General features: G+C 48.1%; 1 protein-coding gene across 4 annotated transcripts in view; it reads right to left on the bottom strand.

Moving 5' to 3' along the window:
- Positions 1 to 3844: 3844 nt before the first annotated feature.
- The window catches only part of LOC134359383 (left-right determination factor 2-like), a 58659-nt gene continuing 41346 nt past the window's right edge, over positions 3845 to 21157 (bottom strand). For 3 of the 4 annotated variants that reach the window (XM_063072558.1, XM_063072549.1, XM_063072567.1), the window contains 4 exons: positions 20067 to 20701; positions 8692 to 8935; positions 6993 to 7229; positions 3845 to 5341 (listed from right to left, as the gene is read on the bottom strand). In XM_063072558.1, coding sequence (XP_062928628.1) covers positions 5011 to 5341; positions 6993 to 7229; positions 8692 to 8935; positions 20067 to 20367 — 1113 coding nt within the window. In that variant the 5' untranslated portion in view covers positions 20368 to 20701 and the 3' untranslated portion in view covers positions 3845 to 5010. The remainder of the gene's footprint in view (positions 5342 to 6992; positions 7230 to 8691; positions 8936 to 20066; positions 20702 to 21157) is intronic. The other variant, XM_063072572.1, reaches the window with a different exon arrangement.

Genomic DNA, 21157 nt, shown 5'->3' with positions numbered 1-21157 from the left:
GATTTGGCAGATCACTGGATTTTGTAGTCATAGAGCAGTACAGCAGATACAGGCCCTTTAACACTCTGAGCCCATGCTCTCCACACTGCCCACCCAGCTCGTCCCAATGTCCTGCATTTACTCCACACCCCATTAAACCCTCTCTTTAAGATGTATCAAGGACAGCATTACGGTTGTGCTGTGGAGACATTACGGTTGTACTGTGGAGACATTATGGTTGTGCCGTGGGGACATTACGGTTGTACTGTGGGGACATTACGGTTGTACTGTGGGGACATTACAGTTGTACTGTGGAGACATTACGGTTGTACTGTGGGGACATTACGGTTGTACTGTGGAGACATTACGGTTGTACTGTGGGGACATTACGGTTGTGCTGTGGAGACATTACGGTTGTACTGTGGAGACATTATGGTTGTGCCGTGGGGACATTACGGTTGTACTGTGGGGACATTACGGTTGTACTGTGTAGACATTACAGTTGTACTGTGGAGATATTACAATTGTACCGTGGAGACATTACGGTTGTACTGTGGAGACATTACAGTTGTACCGTGGGGACATTATGGTTGTACCGTGGAGACATTACGGTTGTACTGTGGAGATATTACAGCTGTACTGTGGAGATATTACAGCTGTACTGTGGAGACATTACGGTTGTACTGTGGAGACATTACGGTTGTACTGTGGAGACATTACAGTTGTACCGTGGGGACATTATGGTTGTACTGTGGAGACATTACGGTTGTACTGTGGAGATATTACAGTTGTACCGTGGGGACATTATGGTTGTACTGTGGAGATATTACAGCTGTACTGTGGAGATATTACAGCTGTACCGTGGAGACATTTAAGGTTCATTCCATGTACCCGCCACCCTCTGTGTGAAAAAGTTGCCCCTCTGGTCCTTTTTAATCTTTTTCCCCTCTGACTCTAAATGTATAAATGCCCCTCTGCCCCTCCGCCCTGGCGTTAAGAGTTACTATTCACCTTATCCATGTGTCTCACAATTGTAAACGTCGCCCTTCATTCTGACGAACGAGAGACCTAGCCTAGTTCAGGCTCTCCAGTCCTGGCAACACCCTGAGAGCATCCTGATATTGTGGGAGGAGGATGGAGAGAAAATGTTGTTAGGAGGGTGTTGTGAGAGGTCTGGAGTCCAGGTGACAAAGGCAGGGAAGGTGGGGTGGGGCTTGTGTTGCATAGATGACCAGGGGAACGTGACAGAGATGGACAATGTCTTTCCAAGGTCACAGAATTTAGATGGTCCCACATGACAGACACTGTCTGTTCACACAGAAGTGTAGTAGTCGCTCAAACTCGTTAAACCTCCCTTTGTTCTCCTGATGAGCTCTGATTTCAGAGTTTAAATTTACAACAGACTGTACTGAAATTCAGCCTTCCTGTGGTTAAGTATTTCCAGTGTATGTTCAGCTCCCACTTGTGACTCTTCCCATCTCTGTGGACACCCCCAGCTCCAGCTCTCCAAAGCCTCTACCTTCGTCCAGACACACCTCCCCCAAGTCACTCTGACTGATGGCAGTGCCTCCAGCTGCCGGGTCTGAAATTTCAGGATTTTCCCCTGAACCTTTCCACATCTCTCTCCCTAAGTCTTTCATCATGATTCGCTCCCTACAAAAGCTTATAGAGTCAGAGCACAAACAGGCCATTTGGCCTGCCATTCCCATGCTGACCCCTTTTGTCCATCCACCCCATTTACTGGAGGGTGTCACTTTAATTTTGGGGGATGAGGAAGTAAGAAGGTTTGTGAGGAAAGTTTTTTTTTACACACAGACACAGACATAGTCATCCCACCCTGCAAAAACTCATTTCAGGGAGGTAGCACCATCAATTTGCGGGAGAGGTGGGATGTCTGCAATAGAGTAGCTCCTGAGCAGCTAGCCAGCTAGTTTAAATAACGGTAGCTATGCTAATGAACGAATGACACCTGTTAAACTCACCTCAACATGTCTTTTACATTTTAACCCACCGTGGGCAATAGAAAAGTCACTGTTGCAAACAGTGCAGCGAGCAACACTGTCATTATTTTTGACCCCTATTGGGCAGGGGTACACTTTAGTGTAGTCTGGGGTGACGTACCTTTTATATTTTCTTTTTTTGCAACACTCTGCCATGGTGCGCGCGCTCTCTCTCTCTCTCTCACTCTCTCTCTGTCGTGCGCTCTCTTGCTTTCTCAAAAAAATCGATTTCCGGGATATTGTATATAATTTGCGGGCGTCAGGGAGCCAATATCAATATGCAGGAGACTCCCGGGACTTCTGGGAGAGGTGGGATGTCTAGTGGTGGGTGCCTGGAACAGGCTGGGCTGCCAGGGGAAGTGAAGGGAGATGCGACTGAAACATTTAAAAGATGGTTAGACAGCCACATGTACAGGAAGGAGATGGAGGAATATGGTTCACATGCAGTTTACTTTGTCATCTTGGTTGGCAGAATGCCAGCTGAAGAGCCTGCTCCCATGCAGTACTGTTCTATGTTCCAGGTCTCGATCCATCTGTAACGTATCTATTTTAGTGTCCCTCTAAATGTGGTGATTGTACAATATTTGAAGCTACCTCCTCTGGCACCATGTTCCTGTTATCAACCACCCTGCAATTTGTTAATGCCCCTGTGAAGACCGTCTGCCACATTATTGCCGATTGAATACAGTAACCAACCAATGAAAGAAGGATGTTTGCAATGTGAAGGAAAGAAAGGAAGGCTCAGACAGCTGGATACATTGCATAGATCTAAAGAAATGCAGGCCCTTCAGCCCCTGAAGTCCATGGCATGCTAGCCCACAGCCAGAATCAGAATCAGGTTTAATTTCACCGGCATATCTGGTGCCACTTGTTGACCTTGCGGTAGCAGTTCAATGCATTACAAGATAAATAAATCTGTACAGTTTACAGTTTGGTTTTTCTCAGTCATCTCCTGAGGCCAAGATCGAACCAGGGTCTCTGGCACGGTGAGGCAGTGGCTCTACCAGCCGCTGACTGATTCTAACTGCTCTCTGGGACCTAACTCTCTCAGTGCCCTGTTATCGTAGTCTGGAGTTCTTGTTCTCCCTACAGACCTGCTGTATCTCATTGTAAAGCTACCAACATAATCAAAGACCTCAGCTACTTTGAACATTCTCTCTTCTCCCCCCTCTCACTGGACAGAAGATACAAAAGCCTGAAAGCACGTATCACCAGGCTCGAGGACAGCTCCCACCCTGCTGTTATAAAACTACTGAACGGGACTGCCCTTCCTTTGTAACGTAACATAGTATTCTGCATTTTGCTGTTGCTTTTGCCCTTGTACAACCTCGATGTAATGATGTGGTGAAATGCATAAAGACTATGGCTTTCAGCCTGTCTATGACCCTCACAATCTCATAGTCCCGATCAGGTCACCCCTCAGTTTCCTACATTCCAGGTAATGAAGTCCAAGTCTGTGTAATTCAGACACCATCCTGGTAAGTCTTTTCAGCATCGTTTAGGTTTAATAACATCTTTCGTATTACAGTTTGACCAAGACTGTAGAGGGAACAAATGCAGCTGCATCAACATAACTTCCTAATTCGTACTCGGTGCCAGGGCCGATGAAAAGCAGCGAAACAGACGCCGTCTCCGCCACCCAATGCTGATTTTGGTGAACTACGCACTTGCACCTCTCAGCCTTTCAGTTCCGTTACACTCCCAGAGGCCCTACAATTCACTGAGTAAGCCCCACTCTGACTGGAGAAACAGATGCAGAGGTAATACTCTGTGGCCTTCCGATGGCCAAGAGGCCGAGAAAGAGCAACAGCAAGTAGAATGAAGCATACGCCACAGCCCTTTTCATCAATTGACTCAATATATACTTTAATTCAGGATTTATCTACAAATATCATACATGAATTAAAATCTGCCCATGAACACATGGACATGCAGTCAATCCCCGCACAGCGAGTGCATTCGGGGAACCTGTATCGATGGTACAGCCACATTGTAGGGCCCCATGTCTGAGGCCGTGTGGGACTAGGGAGGACACATAGCAATTTTACTCTCCCCTGTGGTAGAATAACCAAGGACAAAGCTGCCACGTTGAATCACACTTGAAGTTCATGGTTCAAAATACTCCTCGTCCTGTTGGCCTGGAGATAATTATTCCCTCCTAGACGTTCCTGAGTGTGACCACACTCTCCCTGTACAATCACCAGGTCCATACTATACTGTCTCAGGACGGATCTGGAGAAGCTCACCTTCACCCCCACCCAGTCTGGTCCTGTACCCCCTACACTTGACTCCAAACCCCACGCACAAGGCTAAGCATTCCTCCCCCCCCCCAAGTGTTCAATGTCTGTGTAGCGAATAGCGCTGTTAAAAGGAAAACGCTGTGCAGTGTCATTAAGTGCTTCCCACATTGTGGCTGAGTTCCCTTTACATGGGGTGCTTGTGATACAGTCAAGGTATCATCAGACAGTGCTGTCATTTTTCAGTGTCTTGACGCATGGGCCAAGGGCAGGGCCTGGAGTCAGTGGACACACAGTTGGGCAGGAATCTGAATAATGGTTGCCCTGGCAGGTTAAGCTCGGGACATGTTGATGAGTGTGTAAAGCCAACAGAAGTGTGCGTGAGACTGTTTACTTAAAACCCACACTGTCTGACCAATCCAAAGCAGGAACATTTACATCTTGTGCTGTCTCCAGCATGGTTCGACTGAGGAATAAGTCAGCCAGCCCCAAATCTATCATCTTCCCATGGGGACCAGGATAGGACAAATAATGCCAACACTCCTGCAGTCCCTGACTAAAGGAAGCGGATCTGATGAGGCAGTTCCACACCTCCAAATGAAAAGCCCTCCTCTTTAGAGAGGAAGTGCAACAACCCTCCCTGACTAAAGTCCCTTGTCCTTCCAGCTGGCATGACCATTGGAGAGGTGGGAGAGCCACCGGTAACCATGGTGACACAGGCCAGCCAGGCCTACAGGGGAAGGAGGGCAGCGGGCTGGTGTCAAGGGTGAAAAGAGTGCCACCGTCCCGCCTGGCTACAAGACTGAGATATTGTCGGTGCTGCAGCCACACTTCTCTGTGATCATGTTGGGGAACTCAGCCACCTCGATCTCCGTGTAGTCGCCCTTCTTCACCAGGTACATCATGGGCAGCGAGGCGCTCTCCACCGCCACACAGCTCCTCTCTCCGTAGACGAAGGGCCACCGAGGCTGCTTGCAGCCCCCAACGCAGCGGAAGGCCTGGTAGCCAGGGGGCTCGATGATCCAGTACTGGGTCCAGGGCAGCTCCCGGAAGTTGATGAAGTGCTCCTGCCTGCAGCACGTCCCGCTGCTCTGAGTCTGGCTTTCCCCACAGTCTCCGGCCGCACTGAAAACAGAGCACAAGGGGGGTCATTTACCAACGCTGCGACTCCAGGAGCTGCTTCCCAACAGGCCTTGAAAACAGGAGCTGAACTGGGAATAAGGAAAAGGCACCAGTGGCTTTACTTCCCTACGGAGTGAAGGGGTTCACTTTGTCACCGAACACTAACAAACGTCTACAGGTGTACCACTGAAAGTATCTGGACTGGTTGTATCGTGGTCTGGTGAGTGGTGGATTCTACCCAATACGTCTCAGGCACATCCCTCCCCACCATTGGCTGTATCTACAAGGAGGCATTGCCCCCAGAAGCAAGCATCTATCATCATGGATCCCCAGCATTTTCACAGCTGCCACGGACAGGAGGTACAGAAGCCTGAAGTCCCACACCACCAGCTTCAGGAAGCGTCACTTCTTCAACCAAAGGGCAAGACCCTAATCACTACGGTTCAGCAACGCTATGAGCAATGCAATCACCTGGTTCTAAATAAGACTTTCTTGGATCCAATTGTGCTCTTTCTTGTAAAAATCCAGCATAATTTATGTTTTTCTTGTGATTGCTGTATATCTGATGTTGTGTGCCTGTGATGCTGCTGCCAGTGAGTTTTTCCTGGCACTTGTGCAGACAAGTACTTCTGCATTTGACAATAAATTCCACCTTGCCTCTGAATAACAGAGCAGTGGGGAGTGGGAATGAGGAGTAATGGAGTAATGAGCGGCAAATGGAGTTTAATTCTGTAAAGTGCGAGGTGTTCTACACTGGAGAGAGTGCCAAGGAGATTGACTGGAACATGAGGGACTGGGTTACAGAGAGAGGCTGTGACCTTTTTGATTGGAGCAAAGGAGAATGAGGGAGGCGTATAAAATCATAAGGGGCATAGACAGGGTAATTTTTCCTGGAAAGGAGAATAAAAATGAGAGAACGTAGCTTTCAGACGAGAGGGAAAAGATTTAATAGGAACTTCATGAGCAACTATTTCACCCGGAGGGGATGATCTGCCAGAGGGAGTGGTTGAGGCAGGTACATTAACAAAACTGAAAAGGCACCTGGACAGGTACACAGATAGGAAATGTTCAGAGGGCTAGGGGACAAACATGGGCAAATGGGACTACCTTAGATGGGCTGAAGGGCCTGTTTCAATGCTCAGTGACTCTATCTGACTCAATAAGTCAGCTGCGTGAGTCCGCAGCCTGCTCTGTTCTTCAGTAGGTTCTTGGCTCTACATGGAACGAAACAGCAGACGGTCAGGGTAGAAACGTCCTTTGCCAGAGGACATGGATACAAGGTGAAAGGGGAAAGTTTGAAGTTGACATGTTGGCTAAGTTTATTAGAGAATGATGGGTGTTTGGAATACACTGCCAATAACAGTAATGGTGGAAGCAGATCCACATTTAAGCTTTCAGATAGACACAGGTACATTTAGGGGATGGAGCAATGTGGATCACGTGCAGGCCGAAGGAATTTAGTGCAGCTATTGTGGGCCTGTTCTGTGCTGTGCTGTTCCTGTTGTATGGCCTATGTTGTATCCTCATTAAGAAGGTGCAGTGGCGGGAGGAGGCAAACGTTATCTGATGGGAGTTTTCCCAGTGGTCACCAACCCTGCTGAGTTTCCCGGGTCTGACTCTCAGCTGTACCAATGCCAAGGCAAAGGGGACTTACCCGTATTCACTGAAGTTGAGAGTGTAGAGAAGCAGCTCTGGCTTTCCGAGCATCTGGTCAGTGGGATCCTGGGAAGTGAAGCGGATGAACCTGGCAAGCTCGGCTGCGTGCCTCCCCGGCCGCTCAGCTTCGATCCACACCTCCAGGTACATCTGGAGCTCCTTAGTGTTCTGCCAGTAGTGGACAGCCTGGGTGACATCGAACAGCTTCCAACCGGAATCGAGGATGGGGACCAGCCTTTTACAGGAAAGAGACACAGTGCCCGTCAGTCAACAGCAGGAATCCAGTGCCCAACACTAACCCTCAGAAACGCGACCCCACTTCACCAGCCAGCGAGTGATCAGGCTCCCAAAGCCAGCCGTGGCATTGCACAATGAGCTAGCATGGGCTCAACTGGCCAAATGGCCTCTGCTTTGTGCTACAAGATTCCATGGTGGGCCCAGTACATCAGTTCCGTACCAGGCTTGTGTTCCTCATCAGAGTGAAACAGTTCTCCCATTCTCACAGGGACTTTATTCCTTGGAGCACAGGAGGCTGAGGGATGACTTACAGAGGCATATAAAATCATGAGGGGCATATTCAACTTCTTCATGCAGAGGATGGTGAGCAGGTGGAACTAGCTGCCGGATGAAATGGTTGAGGCAAGTACAATAAAAATATTTTAAGCTCTTTTGGATCATAGGGAATTGAGCCAAACCTGAGAAAATGGAACCACTTGGTAGGCACCATGCTTGGCATGGACCGGTTAGACTGAGGAGCCTGTTTACCTGCTGTATGACTCTGTAGGGTTCAACCTGACCAGCAGGTGAAACCTTGATTCGGTCGAATGCAGGTCATGGCAATTTCCACCACTTTCCAGCGCCGTGGTAGTGTAGCGGTTAGCGCAAGGTCATTGCGGCTCGGGCTCACGGAGCTCAGAGTTCAGAGTCACCCGTACGTCCCCCCTGCGAGCGCGAGGGTTTCCTCCGGGTGTTCCGGTTTCCTCCCACAGTCCAAAGGCGTATCGGCTAGCAGGTTAGCTGGTCAATGTACACTAGGCTAGGGTTAAATCAGTGGGTTGCTGGCAGCGCAGTCTGAAGGGTTTCAAGCTGTATTGTTAAATAAATCAATATGGTTTTGTCGTTGTCCACAATTGGGGGGTGGGGGAGAGACCTGATGGGGTGGGTGGGAGAATGATTGGTAGGGTGGGGCAATTCTTGGGGAGGGTGGTGGTGAGGATGGGTGGCGGGGTGACAATACACCTCTAACAAAAGAGATGTAAGACACCCCTTCCCTCTGCTAGCCTGAGGGTCACCCTTGGGCAAGGTGTAGCACCTGCTTTGCCCCTCGATCAGGGTCACAGGAAGCCATGGGAGCAGCTGGCACATATCACAAGTCCTGGTTGTGCGACCACTGACACCAGGCAGACAGTCTCTGAGGAGTACTGATAATGGCTGGGATCACCGGTCTTGTAAAGACACTGGCCAGGAGAAGGCAATGGTAATCCAGTTCAGCAGAAAAATTTGCCAAGAATAATCATGGTAAAGACTATGATTGCCCACGTTGTATGACATGGCACGTAATGATGATGATGAAGGTGAGGGGAAATATCTGGGAACTATTTAATGTGGAGGACAGGTTTAGTCTTTAACGACTCTCTGTACGTTGTGTGAATCTGCCAACATTATTTGGAAGGTGTGGGAGCTCCCTCTGCCCTTACCTGGAGTCGATGAGCGAGGTGCTGTTGGTGCCATCGGCCAGGATCTTGACCCAGTACACACTGACCCTGGCGTTGTTGACAGGCCGGCTGTGTTTCCTGGGAGGGAGCTCCCCCTTGTGGACGCCCTTCTTGAAGAGCTTGAGCTCTGCCATGGTCACCTCGCTGTTGTCAGGGATCAACCCCTTCATGTCGAAAACCAGCCTCTGCCTGGTGGGGTCTGAGTACAGCACTTCTCCGGTGATGTCTGGGGAAACAATCATATAATCTTGAGTTGTGTGTCAGATCTGGCTGTGCACAATACAGATGTTTCCAAAAGCATGACATTATCTGGTTATCACGATTTACAGAGGGATCTTGATCAACTGGTTAAGTGAGTACATTAGCAGTATATAAAAGACACATAGATAGGAGAGATTCAGAGGGATATGGACCTACAGTACTGTGCAAAAGTCTTTTAGCCACTCAAGCTCACATATATGGTTTCAAATGGTATGGCCTCTACAGGGCCCTGATCTCCACATCACTGAGACTGGGGACAAAATTAAGCGAGACAGCCAAAGTCAGCAGGAGAACTGTGACAAGTTCTCCAAACAGCTCGGAACAACCTACCAGCCAATTTTCTTATAAAACTGCACAACGATGTACCTAAGAGAGTTGATGCAGTTTCAAAAGCAAGGCTTGGCCACACCAAATATTGGTTTGATTTTAGTTTTTTACTGCTTTACTGCTCTTAATAGCAATTTTTCTGGCATTTAGAAACTTTTCATTTCATTACTTTTGAAAGCATCTTGGCTTTACAGAACTTTTTCAGATGTGCCTAGGAGTTGCACGGTACTGTAACATGGGACTAGCTGAGACTGAAATCTTGGGTCAGCATGGACAGGCTGGGCCAAAGGGCCTCTTTCTGAGCTGTATTCCTGTATTACTCTATCCAACCGCAATGCCCAGTCTGGTTTCCCCTGACAAGAAGACTGGAGGCTTGGAGAGGTTTGCCAAGATCACTCCAATCCTTGGGTTGTTTTCTCAGTGTGTCGCAGGCTGATAGAAGTTTATAAAATCATGAGACACAGAGAGTGTAGATAGTCAATCTTTGTCACAGATGAAAATGTGAAATCCCAGAGGGCATGGCTTTAAGGTGAGGCGCGGAGGGGAAATGTAAAAGAGTTTCAGGGCGAGTTATTTACACAGAGAGCAGAGGGTGAAAGCTGATGTTTTAGGGATGTTTAAAAGGCTTTCAGTGGACACGTGAATAGGAAGCCATTTTCCTGTGCTGTATTGTTCCAGGTTGTGAGTGCCAGTGCGATTATCATTTGGCTCAGTATGTGGTTCTGTCGTGGTTAGCACAACTCTTTACACCAATGGATGGCACTGAAATGTGCCACTGTCCGTAAGGAGTCTGTACTTTCTCCCCGTGACCCCGTCTGCTTCCTACACTACAGGGGCTTCTGTTTCCGTAAGGAGTCTGTACTTTCTCCCCGTGACCCCGTCTGCTTCCGACACTACAGGGGCTCCTGTTTCCATAAGGAGTCTGTACTTTCTCCCCGTGACCCCGTCTGCTTCCTACACTACAGGGGCTCCTATTTCCGTAAGGAGTCTGTACTTTCTCCCCGTGACCCCATCTGTATCCTACACTACAGGGGCTCCTGTTTCCGTAAGGAGTCTGTACTTTCTCCCCGTGACCCCGTCTGCTTCCTAAACTACAGGGGCTTCTGTTTCCGTAAGGAGTCTGTACTTTCTCCCCGTGACCCCGTCTGCTTCCTACACTACAGGGGCTCCTGTTTTCGTAAGGAGTCTGTACTTTCTCCCCGTGACCCCGTCTGCTTCCCACACTACAGGGGCTCCTGTTTCCGTAAGGAGTCTGTACTTTCTCCCCATGACCCCGTCTGCTTCCCACACTACAGGGGCTCCGGTTTCCTCCCCCATTCTACAGAATGGGTTAGCAAGGATGAACAGTTTGTGCCAGCAGTTTGTTGGCACCTGAAACATGGCGATAATAGCAGGCTGCCCCAGCGCTTCCTTGTACTGATGGACACGATGCATTTCACTGTATGCTTCGAATTGTAAACCTAGACATAACAAAGCTGGAGCTGACCTTAGATAAATCTCCAACAAAAAGGCTGTGAGGTAAACAAAGGTAACAGATTACAACACAGAAGGTTTTCACAACTGTCAATGGGCGGTGGCAGTTGCATAAACAAAACATATATTGCTAGTGCAAGATGGAGATGGTGATACATGGTTATACACAAATCATTCTGCTCAGGCCAGTGAAACACACTCGTTTATGCAATACTCACTCCAGTGAAACACTCATTATTATAGTAGTCACTCCAGTGAAACACTGGTTATTACAGTACTCACTCCAGTGAAACACTCATTATTATAGTAGTCACTCCAGTGAAACACTGGTTATTACCGTACTCACTCCAGTGAAACACTCATTATTATAGTAGTCACTCCAGTGAAACACTGGTTATTACAGTGCTCACTCCAGTGAATTACTCTGCTCATAGAACTGCACAGCACACAAACTGCCCAACATTCCTATTTTGTCAAATCTGATGAACAAGAACCTGCTCTGCTAATCCCTTTCACAAATACACACTCCACAACCTTCTCTCACTTTGTTTTATTGTCTGGATGATTCCAAAATGCTGTGAGAGTCTCTGCCTCTTCCATCTCCTTAGGCAGCTTTATCCATTTTTCCAGTTGGGAAAAGGTTCCTTTAATCTCCTCTAAATGTACACCTTTCGACCCTAAATCCTTGCCGTCTGCCATGAGAAGCTTTTTGCAAGATGCCCTATCTGCCCACTTCATAATTTGTCAGGTCCCCCTTCAATGTTCTCTTGTGTAAAAGGTAAAACAATCTGCAGTCTGTACTCACTACTGAAATGTTCTGCCAGGCAGCACCCTGGTGAATCTCCACATCCTTTGCAATGCTGTCACATCCTCCCTCCAATGGAGTGGCCAGAGCTGCATGCAGTAATCCGTGCTGCTTCAAGAACGTTTGTAGGGTCTCCCCCATTGACATTGTATGGACAGGTTCATGAAGGCAAGGATCCCACGTACCCTTTTCACCAATCTACCAATCTGTCCACCTTGTACACACATCAAGGACCCTCTATTGCTTAATACTGCCCAGAGACAGGTTCCTCGTTGTGTATTCGAGTCTCCACAGTGACCTCAAGGAAATGTATGAAACCATGAGGAACATAGATAAGGTGGGTGGTTGGGAAGTTGAAAGACAGAGGGCATAAGCGTAGAGTGAGAGTAGGACCTGAGGGACAGCTCTGTCACACAGAGAGTGATCATTGTGCAGAATGAGTGGTAGGGGCAGGTATAATTATATTTCATAGTGGTATATGGATAGGATGAACCAAACACAAGGCAAATGGGACTTGCTTTCACTGGTGTGGGTCGAGGTCTTTTTGGTGGGAGCTGGGAGAAGACAGGAGGGAAGATGGCTGGGGATGTTGTCACTGTTGCACAAGGTGCTTTGTGCAGATGAACGGCTTCACGGAGGAAGGACCAATACTCCCGTGGGGGAGTCTGTTTGTTCGAGGTGGATTTCAAGTGACATTCAGAAGGTGATGTGTGCTTTCACACACACCATGGGTCCAGTGCATGAGCTAAAGACAACTTCAAGATTAGCTCCAACTTATGTCCACACTTGGACTGGGTTAACTGTAATGGGCCCTTTTTATTTTTTTCCTTTTCTTACTAACTATTCAACAAAGCTGAAATTTGTAAACATACTTTCTTTAAAATTTACAATTGTATGCAGAGTACGGTCTGCTATTTCTTGCCGACGGCCGATTGCATGGGGACAGTACTCACACCAATCGGGGTTCGGGTGGGCGAGATATCCTGACTTCCTGGTTTCGGTGGGACCCAAGTCATACCAACTGTAGGCATATGGAGTTTGAGAAAGGTGGTTTTTCTCACCACTGAGTCCAGTGGCTGTTAGTGAGGGGTTAATGAGCTTCACCTCTAGAGATGCCTGGTAAGAAGGGGTTTCAATGTGGGGGCTATTGTCCGCAATTGGATTCACAGAATACCGTTTAATTGTTCTAGGAATTGATGAAGTGTGATTAAGCCTGTGTTAAACTAGTGTCCGGGAAAGTGACTAAGATACGCAATATGGACGCCACAGGAATTAACATTGATGCGATTCAAAGAGAATGTCCATAATTAATGCTTGTGTTCTGAGCAGAGTGGATATACACAGCCCTGATGAATTGCTGATGAGAGTTCAGAGTTCGGTTCCAGTATTAGGGAAAGTTACGCTTATGGACTAGGAGCTTGACCAAACGGCGGGCGAAAATGTTGTTTTAGTTCAGGTTAGCAATGACATGACAGGAGTGGATCTGCCAGTTATGATTGGGGTACCTGGAGAGGTGGGGCCATGGGCCATCCATATTTTTAGAGAAGAGGGGCGTGCAGGCGAGGGTGCTGAATTGCAAGTCGAGTTTCCTGTAGCTGAGGGCGGAGACTTCAAAGACAAGTTGCTCTTGCTTCTGTGCAGAGAGGGGAAGGAGTTGTCGGATGTGAAAAGTCTAATGAGTCCCTCAGTGGTTGATGTAAATTCTGAGCTCGTTTTGGCTATTACATCACTGGTTGATAAATGCAAAAGTATATTTGTGGAGAGCTAAAATTATTGTAGGCTGGGCTGGGAATGTTGTCTGGGGTCAAGCCCACACTTGATGGGGAAGAAGACGACGAGGCTTGGGCTGTGCACACATCCCAGTTACTGGATGAATGGCAGTGCTCAGATAACACGAAAAGCTGAGACTGGGGGAGAGCTCAAAGGGCCCAGAGACTGACATAGTGAGGTTCCTCAAGGCAGAAAATCCATTCACCACATTAGCTAATTATCTGCAAGTACTGGAAGATGCTTTTGGCAGCTGGTCTTAGGATGAAGGATAAGGCACACGTTTCAGGAGGCAGGAGAGAAGTTGTCTGCCTACATTTTCAGGTTGAAAAAGCAACTGCATTGTTTGTGCCACAAAGAGGGCATTCACCTGACTGAGAGAAATTGCTTTCAGATGGAGCAAACTGTGAAGGGCACGTTGTCACATGATGTGGTTGCTCTTCATAGCTGAATGACCCACAAGATGCAGCCTCTTTTACCGAGTTACTCAGAGAAGTTAGAGAGGAGGAGTGGGAGGCCTCCGTCAGCAGGGCACGGTCCTCGGTAGTAGTGCCTATTGCTAAAGCAACCCCTGATGCCACACAAGCGGGGTTTTGCAGGATTTTGGGAAAGGTTTTGAGGGCTGAAGTATTTCAGACAATATCAGTTGGTGCTGCCACCAAGCATGACAAGGCCGATAGGAAGCCGGACCCGCTGGTGGGACGTACCAAGGCGGGGGCTGCTACTGAGTAGGGTCCCTTGACCAGGGAAGTGACCGGTACTTCCTGTTCCAATTGTGGAGAAGATGGACATTTCGAGCGAGAGTGTGAGCGACAGGAAAACCTTTGGAAAGAATATCAGCAGTTAGTCAAACAGTGAAGGAAAGCAGTAAAACTACAGAGGGACCCACAAGCTGACGTTTCGGAGAGGATACGTTCCTATCAGCGTACCAAAGGAAATACTAAAGTACACAAACCACTCCAGAAGGTTTAGTGGGACCAACTCCGGTGTATCCATAACAGATTGAAGGTGTTTATGCTAGAGCCATACTTGACACAGGTTCTCATTACTTTGCTTTATAGATCCTTTTTACAACCGGTATTTGATGTATTTATCACTGAGCCACTCTGTGCCCTTGAGACTCGGGAGCTCAGTACTGATGAGTACCCATACGATGGTTACTTGTCATTGAAACTGGAGTCTACGGGAACTGATGTTGGACTAACTGAGACTATTGACATACCAGTGTTGGTCTGCCCAGATCTGGTTGAAAAGTGGGGGGAGCTTCCATTGTTGCGGGAACAAATACTTCCACTATGAGAAGGCTCAAGGGAGTGTGCAAGGAGAGAAATGGAGAGAACTTTTTGAAAACCTTGTCCTTTCACCCTGTGTTCAGATCTGCTTTTGAGAAGGTGCAAGTTCCTCCTAAGCAGGATGATGAGCAGAAACGAGGAAATGTATGGTACACCCAGTCTAAACCTGTCATGTAATATCCTGGAGGAGTAGCTAGAGTGACAGGAACCCTTAAATTTGCTGGAATGCTTAAGGTATGGAAAAGGAGATCAACTGAGAAGATGTTGGGACACGGAGATGCCTGTTTTACTGACTGGTCTGATGTTGGTACTCCAGGTGTAATTGCTACACTATTGGAGCGACCGAGGACACCCCTTTCCAAGAGAAGTCTCACCAGTTCGTACCAGTGGAGGGTGAAGATGTTTGGCAACACCTGCTTAAACTGAAGGAAATTAAGTTCAATCATGGAGCAAGGGTCCTGGACCGTGGGAAGACACAAGTGGTAGACGGGGGAGGCACCCTCTGGTAGACGAGAAGGGTCACAAGGGGTGGTTGAAGTTGGAGAAGCCGAAGATGGGATAAGGAGGTCTCAAAGAGTCAGGAAACCGTCAGATAGTGCCTATGATGCACTGGGGGAACAGAGTGTTGTAACTATCCCCCTACTGAAATATGTCTTTACCATTTACAAATGGACTGGAGGTCCTGACATCACAAAATTCCATTAAAACCTCTTTTATTGATGATGGGTTGATACATTTCAAAGTCATGAGAATATGACTATTTCTGGTGGGGGGGGGGGAGAATGTTACACCCTGGTTAAGATTTTTACTGCTATACTGTAGGTATTTCATTTCAGCAGTTCTGTAAGAGCAGTTTGTTCTGCTTTCAGCCTGTTTCGGTTTGCACTAAAGATAAGGAGCTATGTTGTTCAACTTAGTAATGTTGTGTCAGCCAATCAGGATGGTGGAATTCGGAGATGATTCTAGAGAACACTGGCTGGAGAGGTTTTCGTGGACACTGGTGTGGGTTGGGGTCTTTTTGGTGGGAGCTGGGAGAAGACAGGAGGGAAGATGGCTGAGGATACCATCCCTGTTGTACAAGGTGCTTTGTGCAGATGAATGATTTTGAGGAGAAAGGACCAATACTCCCGTGGGAGACCACTTTGTCCAAGGTAGATTTCGAGCGACATATTGAAGGCGGTGTGTGCTTTCACACACACCGTGGGTCCAGTGCGTCAGCTAAAGACAACTTCAAGATGAGCGCCAACTTATGTGCACATTTGGACTGAATTAACTGTAATGGGCCCTTTTAATTATTTTCTTTTTCTTTTTCCTACTAACTGTTCAATAAATCTGACATCTGTAAATATATTTTCTTTACAACTGTATGCAGGGTACGGTCTGCTATTTCTTGCCGACGGGCAATTGCATGGGGACAGCATTCACACCGATCGGGGTTCGGGTGGGTGAGATATCCTGACTTCCCGGTTTCGGTGGGACCCAAGTCATACTGACTGTAGACGTACAGAGTCTGATGAAGGTGGTTTTCTCACCACTGACTCCACTGGCTATTAGTGAGGGGCTAACGAGCCTCACCTCTAGAGACGCCTGGTGAGAAGGGGTTTCAATATGTTCAAAATTCCTTGAGAAAAAAATGCAACTCTCCTACAGATCCTGGGAATTGCACCTCAGTGTGAAGAAGGTACATCAGGGATGGTACTGAGACCGTGCATGGGGAGCTCACTAGAACCCCTGTGTAAGTGAGGGGTGTGCGTACTGCCTCACCAACTACCCTCCCCATCAGCTGTCTGACTGCCCCTCCCCATACGTGTTTCCCGCATTGGCCATGTCAGCCGCCTCAAGACTCAACCACTGGAGTGGAGGCAAGCCACCCTCTGCGCCGAGCGTTAGAGAAGATGAGGAAGTAAAATGGCACCTGAGTCTTCAGAGACCAAAACCTCACAGCCTTCCGACAAGGCCTTTGCACAATATTCTAGCTGATCAAAGCTTTATGCAGATGTGGTCGTGAAGAGTGAAATAAACTTCCTGAGAGACAATTCTCACTTAGAAACACTTTGCAGGGCTGTGAGGAGAGAGCTTGGAGAATCATAGAGTAACTCTCTACAGAAACAGACACCAGCCCAACTCATCCATGCACAACAAGGTGCCCGAGGTTTTCCTGCATTTGGGCTCTATCCCCTCAAAACTTTTCCATCCATACACTTATCCAAATATCTGTAAAATGTTGTTATAGTAACACACACAATACGTTGGATGAATTCAGCACATCAGGTAGTATCTATGGAAAGGATCAGGCCTGAGGAAGCATTGTGGCCCAAAATGTGTCGATTCTTATTTTCTTCCATAGATGCTGCCTGACCTGCTGAGGTTCTCCAGCATTTTGTGCTTTTTGCTCTGGATTTCTAGAATCTGCAGAGCTCATTTTGTAAATGTTGCTGTTTTATCTTTATTGAGATACAGTGTGGAATAGGCCCTTTGAGCCGTGCTGCCCAACAACCCCCGATTTAAGGCGCTGGTGAGGCCTCACCCTGAGTATTGTGAACAGTTTTGGGCCCCTCATCTTAGAAAAGTTGTGCTGGCATTGGAGAGGGTCCAGAGGAGGTTCACAGGGATGATTCCAGGAATGAAAGTGTTATCATACGAGGAACGTTTGATGGCTCTGGGTCTGTACTCGCTGGAATTCATAAGGATGAGGGGGGATCTCAGTGAAACCTTTCAAATGCTGAAAGGCCTAGACAGAGTAGATGTGGAAAGGATGTTTCCCATGGTGGGAGAGTCTAGGACAAGAGAGCACAGCCTCAGGATAGAGGAGCGCCCTTTCAAAATAGAGATGGAGAAATTTCTTTAGCCAAAGGGTGGTGAATTTGTGGAATTTGTTGCCACAGACAGCTGTGGAGGCCAGGTCATTGGGCGTATTTAAGGCAGAGATTGATAGGTTCCTGATTGGACATGGCATCAAAGGTTATGGGGAGAAGGCAGGATCTGGGGTTGAGGAGGAGATTTTAAAAAAAGGATCAGCCATGATTGAATGGCGGAGCAGACACAATGGGCCAGATGGCCTAATTCTGCTCCGATGACTTATGGCCTTAATTCTAGCCTAATCACCGGACAATTTACGATGACCAAATAACCTGCCAACCGGTACGCCTTCGGACTGTGGGAGGAAACCGGAGCACCCGGAGGAAACCTACGCAGTCAAGAGGGAGAACGTACAAACTCATTACAGGCAGCAGCAGGAACTGAACCTGGGTCACTGGTACTTTAAAGCATTGTCCTACCAACCATGCTCACTATCATGCTTCTGACAGATCATTCCATATAGGCTTTAAGAGTTGAAGGAGTTGTCCCTCAGGCCCCTTTTAAATCATTCCCCTCTCACCTTAAATCTATGCTCCCTAGCTTTTGATTCCCTCTGCTGGGAAAAAGGTTGTGTGTATTCACCCTGTCCAGAACACAGAACATAGACAGCACAGCACAGGAACAGGCCCTCCAGCCCAGGATGCCTGTGCTAATCCAAAGAAATGCCTTCCGTTTCCACACGCTCTACTGCCCTCCATTTCCTACCTGTTCATGTTCCTACACATTGCGATTGTACCTGGCTGCATCACTTCCCCTGGCAGTGTGTTCCAGGCACCGATTGTCCTCCGTGTAACAGAAACCTGCCCTGCAAATCTCCTTCAGACTTTCTCCACTCGCCTTAAAGCTACAGTGTGTCCTCATAAGATATAGCAGCAGAATTAGGCCATTCGGCCCATCGATTCTGCCCTGCCATTTCATCATGGCTGGTGCATTTTCCCTCTCAGCCCCAATCTCCTGCCTTCTCCCCGAATCCCTTCATGCCCTGACCAGTCAAGAAGCTATCAAACTCTCAAACAGGAGAAAATCTGCAAATGCTGGAAATCTGAGCAACACACACAGAATGCTGGAGGAACTCAGCAGGCCAGGCAACATCTATGGAAAGGAGCCATAGATGTTGCCTGGCCTGCTGAGTTCCTCCAGCATTTTGTGTGTGTTGCATCTATCAACCTCTGCCTTAAATATACCCAATGACTTGGCCTCCACAGTCACCCATGGCAAAGAATTCCACTGATTCACCACTCTCATGTCTGTAAGGTCATCCCTGTCTCCAATGTTCCAGGGAATAAAATCCTATCTCTCTCTCTGTAAGGGAGAGGTTGGACATAGAGCCACGAGGAAATCTGCAGATGCTGGAAATTCAAGCAACACACACTAAAATTGCTGGTGGAACGCAGCAGGCCAGATAGTATCTATAGGAAGAGGTACAGTCGACGTTTCGGGCCGGGACCCTTCGACAGGACTAACTGAAAGAAGAGATAGTAAGTGATTTGAAAGTTTGTTGCCCGGCCTGCTGCGTTCCACCAGCATTTTTTGGGACATAAGAGCCATTTTGTTTAGGGAATTTGGTCAGAGTTCAGCACAGGCAGAGGGGCAGAATGGCCTCATTGTGGGCACTTTTGGGAACAGCCACATCACGCAGGCTGCACATAACCTCGTTTCTCCCAGCCGTCCGGGAGTGCTCACCTCTTGTCTGCACGAAATGTTGTGCTAAACTCTGAGCATTCCAGACAGTACAAAACTGGCTGCTACCTTTGTGATTTGAGAGGCTGCAAATCACTCGGTAATTTCCAGTTCCAATTGTGAAGTTTCTCAGACAAGGCTGAAGAGTGATATTTTTAACACGTTTAGGGACAACTGATTAGATTTGCAAAGCAAAGCCACCGAGAAAAACAAACCTTGCAAGTGAACACTGATGGCTGTGCTCCTGGTGCAGGAAGTTAATGAGGGCCGCTCAAACTGTTCCCCACCCTTTGGTCTCAATTTTGATGGGGTGGGGGTGGGGCAAGAAGGCCACACTCAATTTGACCAGGGCAGCAGCAACTGTGGCTGGAACTGACATCAACATTACTGTTCGCTCTGTCCCTCTCAACCTGCCCTGAGTCAGGGCTCGGAGAGTGGGGTTAGGTGGGATATTCAGTAGGGTGAGACGGAATACACAGGGGCAGTAGGGAAAGATGTGCAGTGACCGCAAATTATTTCAAAGCTGCAAGTTCATCCTGTACCCTGGTGACTGCACGTACATGATTCACGGTCATACACACACTGACTGCTAACAGAGTAGGCATAATCCCAGACCATACACACACTCCTGGACTAGACACACACTCCCGGACTACACACACACTCCTGGTCTACACATTCCCTGACTGTGTTAACACACATCCTATTGTTGCTGGCACCACCACAACCACTGGGCTCAGTGTGCTGCCCCTTGCCCCACATCCTATCCCTGCAGTTAACCCCTCAGTGCCAAGGGTTCTGAGGTCTTGGTAGACGCCAGTAGATGTCAGAGAGCCCTCCACGTGGCTCCCCAAAAGGGAGTGAGAGAAAGAAAAGGTAATGGTTTCATTTACCTGAGTTCCCGGGGACTCCTCGCAAGATACCAGCCAGGCTGGGCAGGGCTCTCCGCCTCCTCTCCTTCTCCTTGTGCAGCTTCAGCATGGACATGTACTTGTTGCGGAGGTGTGTGGGCACCACCACCCTCTCCAGGTCCCTCTTGGTCAGACGCGGCTCCTTGACAAGCCCCAGCTTCCTGAGAACCCTGTCTTTAAACGTGTGCTGGAGTTGGTGTTGCTGAGGGTCACAGCCAGCCAGTACCATCCAGAGGGAGCAGGTCAGCATCCCAAGACACACCACATTCCAGACTCCAGACATTTCTTCAAGAGCAAGCAGGATTTTCCTTTAAGGTTCCAGTTGAGCACAGCCCTAAGGAGAGCTGCTGGTGAAATCACTGTCCACAGACTGAGTGGCAGATCGAGCTTGCTGTATTTAAAGGGAGTGTCAGCCCACTCATCTCCTCCTTCCAGACAGTGCCGGATACACAAAAGTTGAAAGGAGGCACTGGGACATCAAAGAGGCAGAAGATTTAACACTGCAACGCCCTCCACTCAAACCAACATGACTGATATTTTTCACCCTCTGCAGAAATCCTCAGGATTAACTCAATCACAGGTTCCTTTTCCACCTTCTGTGGGGCTGATTAATGAGGCTGAAAATCCAGTAGATTTTAAATAAAACAAACACCATGGCAGCTGCCAAAAGTTTATCCAACTCCACACCTACTACTGAGGTGTATTATACTGGTGTGCCCATTAGAGATTTGGATCCCCCCTCCCCCCAAGTCTCATCAAGTCAAACAATTACTGAGTGGTTTATGCTGGACTTGCAGTTGATGTGAGTTTCTCAAGGAACGGGTAAATCCAGGCAGTCCCCAGGTCTGCCCTGACTTGTGACAGATAGCTGAGGCACAGGGGCTCTACAGTTGCTGCCTGGACAACACAGTCTGGAATAGACACACTACTGGACTACACACTCTGGAATAGACACACTACTGGACTACACACTCTGGAATAGACACACTGCTGGACTACACACTCTGGAATAGACACACTACTGGACTACACACTCTGGAATAGACACACTACTGGACTACACACTCTGGAAT

This window comes from Mobula hypostoma, chromosome 2 (genome assembly GCF_963921235.1).
Source record: "Mobula hypostoma chromosome 2, sMobHyp1.1, whole genome shotgun sequence".
NCBI classification, from domain to species: Eukaryota; Metazoa; Chordata; class Chondrichthyes; order Myliobatiformes; family Myliobatidae; genus Mobula; species Mobula hypostoma.
This window is presented reverse-complemented; position numbering and strand designations above follow the sequence as displayed.